The following is an 18630-nucleotide window of genomic DNA, read 5'->3' as shown; positions in this document are numbered from 1 at the left end:
TCAATAGTGGGTTTTACTCTGAAAAGTGACTCTGTAAAGATGTCACTGGTTTGTCACTATGTATTTGTGCACAGTTTACAAGAAAAAAAAAGATGTTTATCTAGCTGCCAGCCCTGCAACATTCAAACAGGAATCTGACACTCAAGTTGGGCACACACCACGTGCACTACGGTGTCTGCATTGGGAACTTAGTTAATAATTCTGTTGATGATGTGTGAGCTGGAACAGGTTCTGGTAATGATCTCATGGCTCTACTGGCTCTTATAAAGTAGTTGTGTTCAGTCGGGAAGCAAACAGAACTGTCAGTACTGGAAGGCTGCTGCCTAGGAGATGGTGTGTAAGAAGGCGCCATTTTTACATACCCCGTTTCCTAGAAGAATCATACTTTAAGCATGTGTCCTTGGAACAAGAGGTGAGATTCTAGGCTGTGCCTCTAGAGGTGCCGCACAGAATTCGCAGCCAAGGTGTGCGTGGTGCTCATGTGGCTTTAAGCCAGCTCTCCATGCTCTTGATCTTGGGCTGCTCCAGGGCTGGAGTGTCCCCCAGTGTAACTTAGTCAACAGCCTTCCTGGGTTATGGGCTGCAGTACTGCTCAGAATCACCACAGCACTGTGTGTTGTGTTCCTACCTCTGGCATGTCCCTCCCCATCTTCAGCATGCTCCCTATGCCAAGGATTGTGAGGTGGTCTTTGGAAGGCAGACCGTAAGGCAGTGTCTGTGCCCAGGGAATCCTTCCCCAGCTGCAGCTGGGGGTTTTAGGGCCCCTTCATGCTGCTCCATCCCTTTTCCTCAGCGTAAAGGGTATGAAGCAAGGTTGAAGAGCTCAACCTAGGTGTCCTACTCCTCAAGTTGTCAGTCACAAAAATTGACATTCTGTGTGTTATTTACTGAATGTCCATACAATATCCCCCCAATCGAATGTAACACAGATGAACATGGTTGCAGTGAAAATCTTGCATAATGCTGATTTGGAGCATCATCGAAGGAAAAAGTAGCTTGCTCATAATGCATCTCAAAATTGGCAACTATCATGGAGATCCTCTCTGTGTCCCATTGTTATGTCCACCAGCTCCTGCAGTTCCAGGTCCAGAAAGATAGAAGACACAGGTAAACATAAAAATGGTTCTACCTAGCTATCTATTCCCCCCTCATCACAGCACTTGCATCTTAACTGTACCTCTCCAAGAGAAGGCTCCTTCTTGGACTGTCAAATGGACCACATTTTCATAATGCAGCAAAAACAATCAGGAATTTTTGTTTAAATTCCACCTGTCATCTACTCCAATACCAAACCCCATATACAATATTCCATTCAGTGAACAGGAGTAGATAATGACACATGCTAGGTGCTTTGTTGAAATCAATTAAAAATGCATTTAAGTGTTCCCTAAAAGCAATAGCTATGTTATAAAACCGACAACCCTGTACAGTACTGTGTAGTTTAGAATATACTTAATAGTTTTTGCTAATAAAAATCATCTGGCGATAGCTGTATGATTAAAAATGTATGATACAATGGGTGCTAGCATGATGTAACATTAATATTACATACAAAATCTACCGGAATGCAGTGTTAAGGGCTCTAAATCTAGGAAATTCAGCTGCTAAAGTTTCATATACAATTTTAATCTGATTTGTGCGTGCATGTTTTGATACTCTCCTTATGAGTCACATACTCTTTCTCTGTTAAAAGAATAGAAAATATTGCCATTTTTCCTGCACAGATGTATATAATAATATAAATATAATAATTGTGATGATAATTTATTGTGACAAAACATAACAATATAATCTGTGTTGTCCCTGGATATGTAGCACACACATTTAAAAAGAGATCATTTCCTTTGGCCACAGGTGCATTGAGGGATAGTCCTTCATTACCTATATGGAGTTAAGTTAACATACTGTAATCTCTCATCATATGTTGATAAAATTAACAAATTTGTATTTCCAATGAGACACCATCTCAAATTGTCATAAAAAATTGAAACTGTTACTTCCACAGTGTGTTGGCTGGGATTTCTATAAACATTGTAAAACTTCCCTTATAATCCTTGGGCTATTTGCTGTGGCTCAAATTTGTTCTCGAAGAGATTTGAAAGATAAAACAATATTTCCAACAGAAATCCAACAGAACTCCTGTGTGGCTGTGTTTGTCAGCAGTAATATGTGCTCATTAGCCAAGTGGACATCCTCAGCACAGCTCCTCAGCAGGCAAACCCAGGAGAGTCCAAGGAGAAACATCAGGAAGGCTGCAAGACATCAAGAGTTGAGAAGCATTCGGCATCCACCAATCAACAGTTTGTTGGGGTATGCTTATACCGGACTCTGAAAGGTACAATGCCAGGTGTTCATAGGGGTTGGAGCAGTCAGTAATATTTTAAGGGCTGCTACTGGGATGGTCAAAATGAATCTGGTTAAGGCTCTCCCCCTACCAGTAAGCAGTCTCACACAACCAATTAGTCCATCATCTGGGCCACTTGTGCCTAAGGGGAAGAAAAGGCTTTGCTAACATCAGTTTACCTTGACACCCTACTAACGGGATAGCAAAATATCCTATAGTATTTGGGTTAACACTTGGGAACCTTTCTCCCCATCTTTTGCTATTCATGGTCATGTGCTGGTACATGAAATGTAACTTCAGAGGCCCCAGCTAAGAAATGGGGCAACACATGAATACGGATATTGTGGCTACTTGAACTGCAAGACTCACATAACTGTGGTCAGGAGGATTGGGTTAGTCTCTATGGCGTTATGATGTGGGCACTCAGAAATATCTCGGTACCACCTCAGAGCACTGGTCCAGCCCGTCTGATGTCCTGACTCCAGCTGTGGACAACCCAGAATACATCTTATCACCAACTGTGCATTAGGGATAAACATATTTTCCTATCCCCTCTAAGTGACTTGCTGAAGGCATGAAGCATGAGATTTCATTATAGTCATCACTGTCTCAATGCAGAGGTGAAAGTGTTCTGAGCATGCTGAGGGCAATGCAGGCAGACTGTTCTCCCCGTGGCCCATGAAAGAAGTGGATGAACCAGGGGATTCACAGATGCTAAGGCCAGAAGGGAGCTTAGGTGCTATTAGTAATACAAGAAACGAGATGTTTGTTTACAGCATAGGCCAGATCCTTGACTGGTGTAAACCAGAGCAGCTCCATTGATTTCAGATGAGCTATGCTGATTTACACCAGCTGAGGAGCTGGCTCATGGTTGGCAGTGCCCCTATCATGATTGTATCATCCCAACCACAGGGAGTTAGGCAGAAACTTCCCCTATGGGCAGGGTTATCATGATTGGCCACTCTGAGATTTCACCCACTCACTGTGGTGCCCTCTAGTGGTGAGTGAGACACAAAGAGTCGATGAGGCTGCTATAGGCTAGGCTAACAGAGAAGGATCTTTTAGTTCAGGCACCAGAGGCGACTGCTTTCAGGTCCAAAGTTCACTTCTCACTGCTGGCGACTCACCCAGGGCTGCGAAAGCTGCTGGGTGATGTCTCTTTACGGACACAGCAAACTTAATAACTGTTCATTGAGAGGGCTGGACACTACAGGGCAGATGGTTTGGGAGGCAATCTGGGACTGGGAGGGTGTTGGGGGTCATTCTGAGAAAGGAACAGGGTGGTGGGAGCCAGGGTGCGACCTGCATGTGAGTATGCCGGCTGCTGGTGCCACGGCTGTGAGCCACAGTGGCATAGCATTTAAGGCACACAGAGTTGCAGGGCGACACAGTGACACAACTCCTTAATGGCCCGAGTTGAACCCCAAAGCATCACAGTGGCATTACGCCTGGCCATTGCTCTGAAGCATCTGAGCATTGTCTGAGACAGGATACTGCACTAGATCAACGGCTGGGCTGGGCTGGGCTGGTAGGGTCATTCTATGTAAAAGACTATGAAGTCTAACATTTATTATTAAGCCTCTATCTTTCCCCTGAAAGATGCTCTACAAGTGCTGTCACCTGTTACATTACAATTGTAGGCGGGTGTCCATACCAGGGGTTCTGCCATTATATCTTCCATTGCCTGCATACCCCATCACCATGCTGCCGCTGATAACTGTGTGGCCTGTTACTATAACCATACAATGGGGTCTATGCTGCAAAGGCAGTTTGGTATATATGAAGCCCCAACACCGCCAGCTGCACTGTGGAGACAGACTGCCTGTACCCCTTCAGTGCCAATGACTCCCCCCCCACCAATGGGGGGTAACACACAGATCAAGCTGTTCTGTGTTCCCATCTGTGCCTGATCCACCGGGGATGTGACTGTTACAGCTCTGCCTGGCGAGCCTGGCTCTTGAATGCATGCTATAGACACTTACACTTTTAGCTGTCGAGGGCCTCGTCTCAATCCTTGGTTTTGTCCAAGAGAGAGGTCATCACATGACCAGCATGCTGGATCAGGGCCTGGATGGTAGGTGTCCCCATTTGCTGGCTAACACTTTATCCCCTCAAAACAACAACAGCTCTGCTGGTGGGTAATGATGAGTGCTGCTGGTGCTGTGCTAATTGGCAAAATAGTAATTACCCCTTGTTACTTTTTAAAGAAACAAATGAATTTTTACCACCTGGTTACAGATCAACCCCAGCAGCAGGTCATGTGTTTGTCTGACTGCCCCTGCCGATGCACCTCAGCACAAGGTAAGTTTCAAAAGGGAGAGCGAGCAAGCCAAAATGTTTTTGTCAGTATAAATCAAGGTTGTGTTTTTGTCTCTGGGGATGGAGGAGTTAGTGACTCACTTTGCTCCACTTTTCCAGCCACCGTTAATTGTTTGGTTTGGCTGCCTTGGAGGCTCTGTGATTTCATAACTTAAAATTGAAACCTGGAAAAAAAACCCTCATTTAAAAAAAATAACCCACTGCTCAACTATCTGCTGAGGTGACCTTACTGAAAGTCACAGGCGAAATACCATCCAACATGTTATCACAGTGACTCAAAATTTCTGCACTGCGGCCTCAGGGATGTCAGACTATATTTGCTAATTATTTATATAGTGCCATAGATGTGCATGTGGTTGTTTGGGAAATAAAAAAAAACATATGGTCCTTGCCCTGAAAAGCTGATTATGGAAATGAAATCAAGCACATAGGAAAGCTACCAGACCACAGTGGTCAGAAGTTGGGACAAGAGGCTTGGAAAGTAGACACTTTTGGAGCTGTTATTTTCCCACAAACAACAGGTAATGTGCATCTTCTGTGCTGTAGGTTTCTCACAGTCCTAGTTGGAATAATTTCTCACTCTGAAATATGGGTGTGTAGGATTAAGGTCTCCTGGGATGCTGGGCCAGAGCAAGTGGGGGGGAGGGCCTTCCCCACCCCTTCTGCCTGTGGTCCTGCCCCCATTCTGCCCCTGTTTCACCCACAGTTCCGCCCATTCCGCTCCCCCACTGCAGCCCCACAATCCGTTTGCTCCTCTCTGCTCCCCCCCCCAACTGCGGCACCACAATCCGTTCACTCCTTTCTGCCGCCCCCCTCACCCCCCGCGGCCCCAAGACTCTGTCCTTCCCGCCCCCCCATGGTCCAGGGCCGCAGCAGGGAGCAAGAGCTCCTCCAACCCTGAGGCTGCAACAGGAAGCGAGAGCGTCTCCAGTCCCAGGCCTGCAACTGGAGTCTGGGTGCTGGGGCTTCCCGCGGCGCTCTGGGCTTCTGCTGCCCCATGACGTATTTCTGCTGGGGCACCCATTTTTATGAGGCCTCCGAGTTGGCTGGGACCCCCGGGCACAGGCTCTATGGGCCCATTGTATAATCCACCACTGTGTATAACCATGAGGGGAGCAGGTATAAACAACCCTAAGGCTGATAGGATGGATAGATCTTTTACCTTTTGCCACTGGGAAGGGAGAAAAGCAGGGGGAGGAGAGGAAAAAAAGGAAAAAGACCTCCCCCCCCAAAAAAAACCCTAAAAAAAAAAACCCAGAAAATTTTTGTTTTCAGTTTCAAAAACCAAAAACTGTTCAGTTTTCAATTTTTTTGTCAAAAAATTGGAAAAGTTTGAAATTTTTCGTGCACATTTTTGAGAACCCACATCATTACAATTTTTTTGAGAATCATACTTACAATTTTTTAACCAACTCTAGGGAAGACTGATTTTTGTTAATATTAAGAGATGATGTTGAAAATGCCGAGTCAGAGATTTTTTTTTTCTCCCCTTCTTTCTAATTCTGGTGGGTTTAAAATGTCAAAGCTAAACAACATTCTGCGGCTGTAAACCTGGGCTCTGTCACTTGAACAACGTGTGTGGTAGGGAAAGCCAGTACCAACCATCTTTGTCTCAGTCCCAACGTAAACCTTTCCTTTGCTGTGATACCTACCAACAAACCTAACATCCGTTGAGGTTGCTAGTGAGCAAAGACCACTGCCTGTCATGGTGACCAATCTTGTCTCATTGTTTCCTTTTACTCCCACATTGAGCTGTAGTCACCTATTTATCTCTTGTCTTACATTTAGATTATTAACTCTTTGGGGCATGGTCTGTTGACAGCAGCTAACATCTGGCTAGCGAATCCACATAGAGAAAAGAAATCTCTTCCTATTTGACAGAAAATGAGAGAACTAGAGACAATGGATAACTGTCCTCTGAAGGGAGGTAACAGAGAGTTATGTAAAACTGGAGGTAACAGTGCTTAGACACTACAATTGCAGCCTTAGAAATGGAGTGCATGAAAGAAACTGAGCTTAACATAGAACATATTTTCCTGTAGAAATACTACCTTAAAAATCATGACCATGCTAATTATCTATGGCAAATGCATCTTCTTCTACTAATGATAACTCTAGTGTATTATCATTAGTAGAAGAAGATGCATTTGCCATAGATAATTAGCATGGTCATGATTTTTAAGGTAGTATTTCTACAGGAAAATATGTTCTATTAAAGAAAGGTAATAATGCAGTTTAATTGCCTGGCAATAAATGTCTTTCCTTGAGCTTAACATGATTTCTAATTTGTAAGAACTTGCCAGTGGATAATTTAAAGGGTGATGACAGTAACTGATTCCTAGATTTAAACACCCTGAAAGCAACATGTATGAAAATTAAGGCTGCCATGATCTTAAAGAATGCAAAGCTATATCATGCCATCAATTCTTAAGCAGAATGCCCTATTGATTTCAATAGGGTGCTTGTTTTAAAAGTCAATAGCATGATACTGCCCACGATCAATCTTGCATCCCAGCAGAAACTGTGGGAAATTACAGGCTGCAAATTTCTCTTGACCAGCAGATGACTCCACACATGGCACTGCTTAGAAAATGGCCTTGTTTTTGATAGCGGAAAGACACAAAACAGATGTTACCATTTAGATCATTTAGAAGATAGGAAAGGAAAAATGGGGATTCGCTATGTCTACAAAATGTTTTGCTGAGGACTCATGGACTATTGTGTCATGCTGGGGCTAGGAACAAATAGAACCACTGCAACAGCTGGCATCAGAAATTCCAAGATTTAAAGGAGAGCAACAAAACCTTGTTCAACATTCATTGCCTAGGCTGCATTGCACCATTATGTGCTGCTGATCAGGGAGCTGGAACAATTTTTATAGTGGGGGAGCTGAAAGCCACTTAACTAAACTGTGTACCCTGTATACAATGGAAACCACTTCAAGCCGGGGGTGGGTCAGCACCCCCCCGCCCTCAGTTCTAGCACCTATGCTGCTGATGTATATGTGGCTTGACCATAAATTGTCGAGAAGTTATGCAGCGATTTTCACCACCATTTTGAAATAGCTGTAAGAGGATATGACTTTCTCAATTCAAAGCATTTGAAGAGGCCAACGCTCTGGTGGTTACGTTTGCAAGATTGTGTTGACAGGGTAGTAAACCAATACAATGCATTTCTCAGCTAGAGCCGCACGCATCGGAAGAAGCTGTTGATTTGTCTGATAACTGTTGAAAGAAACAATTGTAGAGCCCTTCTGGCAAAAAAAAAAAAAAAAGTCATTTCAATTTTTGAAAGCCACTCATCGTCTTTTAATACATTTCAAAGGAGTTCTCCAGCGCACAGTTGCAATCTGCCTGTATTGCAAACCAGAATGAGAATGCTAGAGAAATCTCTGGTGGCTCCGGTTATATTTCTCTGTACACAAGAGCAACAGATACCATGAATCTGAATAACTTTCATTTAGATTAAAGTCCCCTTGAGAGAGACAGAGCAGCCACAATGAGTTGTGTCTCTCAGATCCTTAGCAGTCTGACCAGAACTGAACAAAAAATGGTTGCCAGCAACAGCATAGCTCTTAGAGACTGCAGGGTCACCAAGCACAAGCTTTCCGAAATCATGCGTCAGGCCCCCAAATCATGACATTGGCTTAAAATCATGATTATTTGTTTTTTAAATAAAGGTTGGGTTGTTTTCCTTTTCCTTCTGGTTTCTGAGCCTTTAGGGTGTACTTATTGCATATTTCCAAGCTTTTCTCTGCAACCCGGAGTGCTGAGAATAAATAAATAAAGCTGAGATTCTCATGAAATCTCATTCCAGCAGTCTGGGCTTTTATAAAACCCCTAAATATCATGGCTATTAGTCATGATGATCCTGGGTGCAACCCCATGCTCTGGGTGTCCCTAAGCTGCTGACTGCCAGAAGCTGGGACTGGACGACAGGGGATGAATCACTTGATATTTGCCCTGTTCTGTTCATTCTCTCTGAAGCATCTGGCACCAGCCACTGGTGGAACAACAGATACCGGGCTAGATGGATCATTGGTCTGACCCAGTTTGGCCATTCTTATGTTCTTATGAGAATCATGATAAAAGCATGGGACTTGAGAGGTTTACTTACCTTTCCATAACTTGAGTTCTTTGAGATGTTGTGTCCTGATAGGTGCTCCCCCGTAGGATATGCACGTGCCTATGTGATCTTGATGAGAGATTTGAATCAGCAACCTCATGTTCCAGAGTGAGGGTATATTGGGAGAAGCGGACCCAGCCACTCCAGTTTCTTCTCAAATACAGAGCCAAAAGACTCCACAGCAGAGGGGAAGAAGGGTAGGAGGTGGAGCACCTATAGGCACAAAACACCTCGAAAACCTCAAGTTACTGAAAGGTAAGTAACCTCTCCTCCTTCTTTGAATATATGTCCCTGTGGGTGCTCCACTACAGAAGCCTGTCAAGCAATAACTCAATGTGGAGGTGGGTGCTGTGGCGGGAGATCCATGAAAGTTTGGAGGACGGCATTGCCAAAGATCACGTCTATCTTAGATGCAGGTAGGATAGCATAATGCTTGGAAAATGTCTGAACTGAGGACCAGGTTGCAGCCCTGCACATTTCCACCATGAGAATGTCTTCAGAAGGGCTATAAAAATGGACGTAGCCACGGTGGAGTTGGCTGTCACCCTGGGGATGGGAGCAGCACTCCAGCTGCCTCGTAGCAGGCTATAATGCAACATGAAACCCATTTCAATAGTCTCTGTGTGGAAATCCACTTTCCATTCATTCTTTCAGAGGAGACAAGCCGCCTGGGGTAAATCCTAAAGGTTCTTGTCTTGTCCAGATAGAAGGCAAACACCCTCAGAACACCTAAGGTGTGGAGGCTGGCTGCTTCTCTCGAGGAGTGAGGTTTGGGAAAAAACACTGGAAAATGGGTATCTCGATTGATATGAAAATCTAATGACACCTTTGATAGAAACTGAGGATGGGGGTGCGGCATGATTTTTTCATGGTAGAAGGTACTATATGGCAGGTAAGCCATGGGCACCCCAAGGTCTCCCACCCTTCTAGCTGAGGTGCTGGCTACCGGGAATGAAGTCTTAAGGGAGAGATAAAGGAATGAACAGGTGATCCTAAGCTTGAGGTGTTGAGGACCAAACTGAGGTCCCAAGGAGGTGTGGGGTTTTGGATATGAGGAAACAAATTAGATAAATCCTTATGGAATCTGGCTGTGGTGTGATGGGCGAAGACTAAAAGGCCCTCAATAGACAAATGGAAGGTTGTAATGGCTGCCAGGTGTACTTTAACAGAACTCATTGATAGTCCCTATGTTTTCAATTCCAACAGGTAATCGAGGATTCTCAAGAGAAGAGCTCCAGAAGCGTACACAGAGTGACAGGAACACCAGGAAAGGCAGTGTTTTCACTTTTGCAAGTAAGTGTTACATATGGTAGGCTTCCTACTATTCAGAAGTACAAACTGAACCTCAGCCAAGCAGTCCAATTATAAATTCAAGAACCATCGAGGAGCCAGACCTTGAGGTTCAGAGATATGAGGCTGGGGAGGTTCATGGTGCCTGAGTTTTGTGTCAGAAGGTCCAAGCTAAGTAGGAGGCATCAAGGCAATATTACAGAAAGGTGAAGAAGATCTGAGTATCAGATTTGTTTGGGCCAAGAAGGTGCTATTAAGATGAAACTGTTCCTGCTCAGTTTGAGTAATGTTTTGAAGATGAGCACCGTTGGAAGACACACGCAAAGGCGAGCACGGGGGCAGGGAACTTGGGAGGGTGTCTCCTAAAGAACTGCAGCCTCATCCCCCCGAGAACAGAAGATTTGGCATTTTGTATTGTTCGGGGTTGCAAACAGATTTACTATGGTGAGGCTCCATGCTTGGCAGACGCCATGAAAGATCAGGTTGTTGAGCTCCCAGTTGTGGTCATCATAGAAGTTTCTGCCACTGTGTTCTGGAGGCCTGGCAAGTAAACCATGGAGATCTCTGTGTGGTGGGCAATGTACCAGTTCCTATCGTTTTAGGGACTCTGTGCATAAAGACTAGGATCTCACTCTCCCTTTTCGATTTATACAGCCCATCACTGCCCTGTGGCCTATCGTTACTCTGACATGATGGTCCTGAATGTCATGGAGAAAGTGCTAGCACCCGTAACGAACTGCTCTTAGTTCTGAGATGTTGATTTGAAGCAATGTCTCCTGTTGGGACCACTTGCACTGTGCAGTTGGACTTTGTAGGTGAGTTCCCAGCTTAGAGGAGAGGAATCTGTTGTGATGATGCGTGATGGTGGTGGGTGTGAGAAAGGGGCTCTCACACAGACCATCAGGGGGTCTCTCCACCAGCTGAGGGAGTCTAGTACCCATGGGAGTATGGAAACTCATTTGGCAAGGCTATGTCTGTTCGGCATGTACATGGTTTTGAGACAGACTTGAAGACATCAGAGATGTAATCTCGCATGTGGTGTAACAAATGTCAAGGCCAACATGTGACCTAGGAGCTGGAGGCAGGTCCTTACTGTTGTCTGAGGACTCTGCTGTGAAAGAATGTAGGTGTTCAGATTCCTGAGGTTTAAAATTGAATTCCAACCTCCATTTCTTTTGGGAAACAGGAAATATTTGAAATAAAACTCTCTTCCCAAAATTTCTAGGGGAAACCAGTTCTATTGCCTCCAGATGCAGGAGGGACCGAACCTCTTGCTTTAAAAGATCCTCATGAAAGGGGTCCCTGAAGAGGGAGAGGGGTTGGAGTATTTGTGTTCATAGAGTCTGGGGCATCTTCTGGGTATACCACAAGGGGTGTAGAATGGTATAGGGAAGGACCTTGCACTGAAATCTCAGAGTCCGAGGTGTCATCTCCAGAGTCCAAAGTCAGGGTTCTAGGTATTGGTGCCAGGGTCAGTTCTGGGGGGCCAAGGAGGTGCTAGAGGAAGCAGAGGATGAGTCAATACTGGGAGCCCAGCTCCTGCTGTCAGATGGAAGGAGGTGGTAAGTGTGGGACATAACAGTACCAACGGGGAGCTTCTCTAGGTGCCCCTTTAGAGGGGAGACTCCGATTCCTCTCAGGTGAGCAGATCCTCCTGCAAGAAGAACCTGGAGGGTGGCAGATAGGGTGACCAGATGTCCCGATTTTATAGGTACAGTCCGGATATTTGGGGCTTTTTCTTATATAGAGGCCTATTACCCCCCACCACCTGTCCCGATTTTTCACACTTGCTATCTGGTCACCCTAGTGCCAGAGGACTAAAGTAATAGACAACTGGGACCAGGGGTGGTACTGGAGCTTTAGCTGGGGATGGGAAGCAAGTTGGAGTTGACAACGCTGCTGAAGTGGCAGCAGAAATGGTATCTCTGTGCTCCAAGCGCATGCAAACCAAGGATGATGGTACCAGAGAGAGCAGAGGCTTGAAAGGATTCTATGTTATTCTGAGAGGGTGTCTGTACCACTGTCTTAGACTTTCTTGAGTCTTTAGATTCAGATGAGTCTTGATGCTTGGATGGTGCCTCTGAGCACTGTTTGTTGGCAGGTTGATCTTGAGATGTCTGCTTAGGCAGTACTGATGCCTTGGTCACAACGTCTGTTGGAGCCTCGGAGGAGTTTCAATCTTACCGTCCTTTCTTTGAGAGACCTGCTTTTAAACCCAGTGCACTTGGACAGGATTTGAGAGTGTCCAAGCCACCTGAGACAGTCGAATGTCTGTCGCTCCAGGGGAAAAATCTACTGCAGGTCTGCCAAGGAATCAGTCCTGGAAAACAGGGAGGGTAAGAGTGAGAAACCCCCCTTGAGCAGAAACTTGTGCAAAATTAGAAGAAGACGAAATACTGAAGGAGAATACAGTAAATAAAACAACATGAAAAAAGTTTCTAAGAGGCAGCAGACATGCAGTTGCTCTGTTTCAAGGTGCAGGTGGTTGAGATGGAATTGGAATGGCGGGTTCGCTCCTTTACATTCCCTGGTTCTGGAGCACGAGGTTGTGTAGTGCACAGGCATGGACCACAGATGTTGCTGATTCAAATCTCCAGTCTAGAGCCCAGGGATGCGCGCAAATCCTACAGTGGAGCACCCATAGGGACATATACTCGAAGAAGTCCGTAACATTAAAACATGAATAAGTTACAGAGCTGTTGTACAGTACATCATAAGCCTTACAATCCAGGTATTAGTTCATATATTGGAAGAAGAGTTTTGACCATAATAAGAAGCAGTGTTTCAATGCATCTGATGACATTTACTGTGGCTTTAGCTTGAGGTGGTAGAAGACTCATTAATGCAAAAAAAAAAAAAAGCATGCTTCTTGAGAATGTAAATTGTCTGTTATGTTAATGTGGTTGGTGCCATTACCAAGAGAATGCCAATAATCCTTCAGCATATGCAAGCAAACATGCAGTGCTCCCAGCTCATTAAGCTAGCAAGGCGTCTCTCATTGCTAGCCCTGCATTCGCAGTCGGGTGACTCTGAGGCAGAGTTTATATAATAGCCAAGGCCTAGCACTAGATGCTCTGGAGTGCACCGCTGCTGCTGCCTGGCAGAGTTGAGGTGATGCCCTTAAAGGGGCACATGAAGCTGTCTCAGCTATCTAAGAGCGGGCAGCTGGGCCAGATATGCTGTTCCACCCCAAACCACACAGTGTTCAGCCCGGGGTGTTGATGGTGTAGGGAGAGGATGCCCTTAAACCGATAGATTTTCTGAAGCTGTCCTTGATTGTGGGGCATGTCTGGGATGGAGCCACTTTGGTGCAGTAGCTCCCAGAAGCAGATCTGACCCATCACTGATAGAAGTGTGCACTATATCTTTGGGAGGGGTGACACAGCTCTCACACCACAACAGCAGGTGGCTCTGGTAGGCACTACAGGGGACAGTCATTAATTACCACAGTCTGTCCCTTTGGTTTGATTGTGCTAAATCATTTTTCAACATGTCTGTCAGTAAAGTCCATTAGTATCCATTCACATGCTGCATACCTGGTCTCCTGTTACTTTACTTAGCTCTCTTTGCTTTCCACAACTGCTTCCTTCCTTAATATTGTAACTTCAAAGGTATCCCGTGAAGAAGGGGAAACCTTTTACAATATTGATCCACATCTTTCCCATACTTTGAGCTCATCTATCCATAGATTATAAAGCCAGAAGGTACCACTGTGATCATCTAGTCTGACCTTCGCAACCCAGGCCATAGTTGTTCCCTGAATTAATTCCTGTTTGAACTAGAGCATGTCTTTTAGAAACACATCCAATTTGATTTAAAACTGCCAGTAATCCACTGCAGCCCTTGGTAAATTCTTCCAATGGTTAAAAATGTACATCATATTTCTAATCTGAATTGGTCTAATTTCAACTTCCAGCCACTGGATCTTGTTATACTTTTGTCTGCTAGATTGAAGAGCAGACAAAAAGAGCATTATCAAATTTTTGTTCTGTAGGTAGGTACTTATAAACTGTGTTCAAATCACTCCTTTAACCTCTTTGATAAGCTAAATAGATTGAGCTCCTTGAGTTTATCACTATAAGGCATGTTTTCCCATTCTTTAATCGTTCTTGTGGGTCTTCTTGGAACCCTCTTCAATTTATCAACATTTTTCTTGAACTGTGGACACCAGAACTAGACACAGCATTCCAGCAGTGGTTACAGGGGTAATATAACCTCCCTACTGCTACTTGGTATTTCCTTGTTTATACATCCAAGATCATATTTGCTCTTTTGGCCACAATATCAGTTATCCACCATGACCCGTCCCCCAAGTCTTTTTCAGAGTCACTGCTTCCCAGGATTGATTTCCCATTGTGTTGTTCCTAGGTGGATGACTTTACATTTGGCCACATTAAAATGCATATGGTTTGATTGCACCCGCCGCTTTTACCTGCACTCCAAGTGTATTTATGACAGTGCGGATACCCTACCTCTCTACTGGGAGGCTCACACCTGGCCATATGAACGGTCAGGTGTATTGTCCCCACCAGCTCTCTGAAGCTGAATCTCCCCTTGCCTGCAGGAAACAGGTGAAGGGACTCCTCCACAGCATGGTCCCTCTCCTGGGGACACTGTGAATGTCCTGCTGCTGGAGGTTCCTGACTCAGTGCTGTTTTGGGGGTGGGTGGAAAGTGCTAGAGCAGGGTACCACTGACCCCTAGGAAGGAGGAGGAGGGGGATTGTTTTGCTAGACAGAGGGACGGGCATGCTGGTGGCTCCAGTCTCTGCACTCAACAATAACTTTAGGGCTGAGAGGCCACAGTGATCCAAACACCTTTCCATGGAGGGGATGGTTTGTAGGTGAACCATGCTGTGATGGGTTATTCAAATCTCACGTTGGGCCTAAAGGGTTAAAAGGCAATACCGGGCCTGGGTAGCCCCATCTCCTCCAGGCCTGTCAAGAATGCTCCTGCTGGAGGAGTGGGTCAAAAGGAGCTCAGAAGCCAGGCAAAGGGTGGTGGACAGGCTGCAGAAGAGAGGAAGCCAGATGAAAGGTTGAGCCTGCGAGGGGACCACAGAGCAGGTAAGATCCACAGGCAGAGCCTTCTCCTACCACCACCCCCTTTGAGAACCAGCAGGTCCTTCAGAGTCCTGATCCTTTGGACTCATTTGGTGTAAGGGTGGTTGACTGTTTGGACTATAGGGGATACATCCTGAAGTGAAGGGATCTATAGGTAGGAAGTAACCCAGGGAAGCAACTTAGACTTACAGGACAGACCCTGCTGGTGATGCCCACAGGGCCCTGGACTGAGACTTGGTGGAGTGAGTGGCTCTGGGTCCCCCTACCACACCGCCTGAAAGGCCTAGATCAGGGGCGGGAAAACTTTTTGGCCTGAGGGCCACATCGGGTTTCTGAAATTGTATGGAGGGCCAGTTAGGGGAGGCTGTGCCTCCCCAAACAGCCAGGCATGGCCCGGCCCCCACCCCCCCTGCTTCTCGTGCCCTGATGACCCCTCTGGGACTCCTGTCCCATCCAACCCCCCCATTCCCTGATGGCCCCCCCGGGACCCCTGCCCCATCCAGGGCCGCCCAGAGGGGGGGCCAAGTGGAGTAATTTGCCCCAGGCCCCGGGCCCTGCAGGGGCCCCCACCAGAATATAGTATTCTATAGTATTGCAACTTTTTTGTATGGAAGGGGCCCCCAAAATTGCTTTGCCCCAGGCCCCCTGAATCCTCTGGGCGGCCCTGGCCCCATCCACCCCTCTCTGTCCCTTGACTGCCCCCAGAACCCCTGCCCCTGACTGCCCCCCGCCGCCCCATCTAACCTCCCCCCTTTCCTGACTGCTCCCCCCGGGGATCCCTGCCCCCATTCAACCCCTGTTCCTCACCCTCTGACCGCCCTGACCCCTATCCACACCCCCGCCCCCTGACCACTACCCTGAACTCTCCTGCCCTCTAGCCAACCGCCCCTGCTCCCTGCCCCCTTACCGCACTGCTTGGAGCACCGGTGGCTGGTGGCACTCCAGCCGCGCCGCCCAGAGCACCAGGACAGGCCGCGGCTCTGCAAGAGCCCTGCTGCCCAGAGCATTACGTCGGCCGGGGCGAGCTGAGGCTGAAGGGGAGGAGGAACAGCGGGGGAGGGGCTGGGAGCCAGCCTCCCGGGCCAGGAGCTCAGGGGCCAGAAAGGAGGGTCCTGCAGGCCAATAGTTTGCCCACCTCTGGACTAGATCCAGAGGTGGGTGGAAAGCTGAAGATCCCCAGTTTAAGGTCAGGAACAGTTTTACTTCTATCACCTTGATAGAGAGGCCTTGGGCCAGAAGTTGGGTGCTCTAACCACAGGCCACCTGACCCTCTGAGCTCTCTATCACACACGTAGTTCCTCTGCCCACCCGTCCTGGGGGATTATTCCATCCAGGCCTTTAGAGCTCAGGAGCAAGATTCCCCTGCTGGTCACATCAAGACCATCCAGCAGCACGTTTGTTCTGCAAAGGGGCAGAGCAGTGCTCTGTGGTATCATCAGAGCCTGTTACTCTGATTGTCACTTGCTGCCTCTACCACCCATTCCATAAAGAATTTAAACTGGTGTGTTAACTGTAAAGAAGATAGGATACTGGAGAAAATCAATTTCTCTGTGAAAAGGCTCTGATAGTCCTTAAATGGCTGAAGATTATAAATGCCTCCAGGTGCTCAGGCAAAGTTTTAGCACTTTCACCCCTCCCCATAAACTATGAAAGTTTCCATGGCCAAAGGGATAAGACTGCATGTAATATGACAACTGGAGTGCACGTTTACTCCAAGAAAACTCATACACTTAGGAATGCATGGATAATTTTTGTACTTAAAACTGGCTTAGTGCCTTTAAGCAAATGCCAGCCATGCAAATAAAAGTACAGTTGATGGACATACACTGTACTCCACACCAGAAATGTGTAATAGCATCTAGAAACTTTTTGAACTGACTGTAGTTTCGATGGGAACCAGACTGTCCTGGAGCAGAAATACATTGAGCACAACTGAGGTAAGGAAGGGAAACATTTTTTTAAAAATTGACCTTTTCTTGAAATCCTAGAAACCAGTGATTACTGTGAAAGATGTAAATAGGCTCTAGTGCCCCCGGCACAGCCTACACACTGGTGTGTAAGGAAGGCATTCACAATGTGCTTTTCTTGGAACCTTAGTGGGTAATACTAGAAGCACAAGTTCTGGCCTGATGAGGAGCATTTTGTTGCATATAATAGCATTATGAGTTGCCTGGGAGATGCCAGGAGGTATTTGAGCAAAAATGATACCCAGTGAATACTGAAGCTGCGCAGCAATGCTTAGCTGCTACATAGCACTTCTCATCCCTAGATTTCAAAGCATTATGTAAAGGTGGGTAAATATCATTAGCCCCATTTTATAGACGGAAAAACTGAGGCGCAGACAAGTTAAGGCCCAGTCTTCTAACCCTGGGTGCCTCCAGTTCTGGGTGTCCAACTTCAGACATCGAGGCTGAATCCTGGCCCTACTGAAGTCAATAGGAGTTTTGTTTAGGTGGGGTCAGGATTTCATCCCAAGAGCCTGATTTTTCAAAGTTGCAGAGCACAAACAATTCCAACTATTGGTCAGAGCAGACAATGTTGAGCACCTCTGAAAATTAGAATCAGAGAAGTAGTGAACTGAAAACTCATGAATTTCAAATATTTGGGGGGTGGGGGATACATGTTTTATGAACATCTGCTCAAAAATGTCCCTATTTATTTTAACCATATCTAGTAAAAAAACAGTTTGAGGCTAATTGTCCCCTCACACCCATGTAAATCAAGAGCAAGTTCACTGACTACAGTGGTGCTACCATTAAATTATAGCAGGGAAAGTGAGAAGAGACCCAGGTCCCATATGTCAAAAAGTTGCGTGGGTGTAAAACTGATGTAAGTGTGAGACTCCAGTCCAACAGGCACCTAAAGAACTTTATGTGCACCTGCTCTATTGCCTAAGGGGAAGGTAGGTGCATAAGTGACTTTCAAATGTGGGAATGGTGTGATAAGCATATGCAGGACCTCTATGGAACCAGCATTAGCTGCACCCAAATTCTGAGCATTGTAGGTGGGTCCAAGGGGCAAAGTGGGACTTTCAGTATGGAAGGGTGGGGGAGAACAGCGCTTGGCTAGACCGGGGCACCCTGGATTTTAGCATGATCAGGAGATGCCTAATGCATAAGGCACAATTGGAGGTGAACCCAGCATTCAGCACAGGAACAAAAGAGGTAGCAGCTGGGACAGGAAGACCTCCAGTCACCCTGCAAGAGATAGGACAGGATGGATGGGGGAAGGGGAAGCTTAATGATAGGCAATGTGTGTCAGGCTCCCAGTGGGTTGGGGAGATAGAGAAGGGACACAGGCAGGGTTTGGATGGAGGAAGGAAGCAGGAGACTAGCTGGCCACAGGAAGGCGGGTTGGGTTAGGGACGAAGGGAGATTGGGGAGTTCTACATCCCTGAGGCAGCTGTGAGAGAGGCGCACGCTCTTCACCTTCTACCAGTGCACAGCAGTTATGGTTGTGTTTCCTGGGGCTCACCAAGCTGGAGGACAGG

At 46.4% G+C, this 18630-nt stretch overlaps 1 protein-coding gene across 4 annotated transcripts in view; it reads right to left on the bottom strand.

Annotated features, from left to right (window-relative positions):
• Positions 1-1748: 1748 nt before the first annotated feature.
• Positions 1749-18630, bottom strand: part of TSPAN11 (tetraspanin 11) — a 198278-nt gene continuing 181396 nt past the window's right edge. For 2 of the 4 annotated variants that reach the window (XM_054039563.1, XM_054039555.1), the window contains 2 exons: positions 2714-2829; positions 1749-2252 (listed from right to left, as the gene is read on the bottom strand). In XM_054039563.1, the coding sequence (XP_053895538.1) occupies positions 2195-2252; positions 2714-2829 (174 nt within the window). In that variant the 3' untranslated portion in view covers positions 1749-2194. The remainder of the gene's footprint in view (positions 2253-2713; positions 2830-18630) is intronic. The other 2 variants (XM_054039584.1, XM_054039601.1) reach the window with 1 other exon arrangement.

This window comes from Malaclemys terrapin, chromosome 1, assembly GCF_027887155.1.
Source record: "Malaclemys terrapin pileata isolate rMalTer1 chromosome 1, rMalTer1.hap1, whole genome shotgun sequence".
NCBI classification, from domain to species: Eukaryota; Metazoa; Chordata; order Testudines; family Emydidae; genus Malaclemys; species Malaclemys terrapin.
This window is presented reverse-complemented; position numbering and strand designations above follow the sequence as displayed.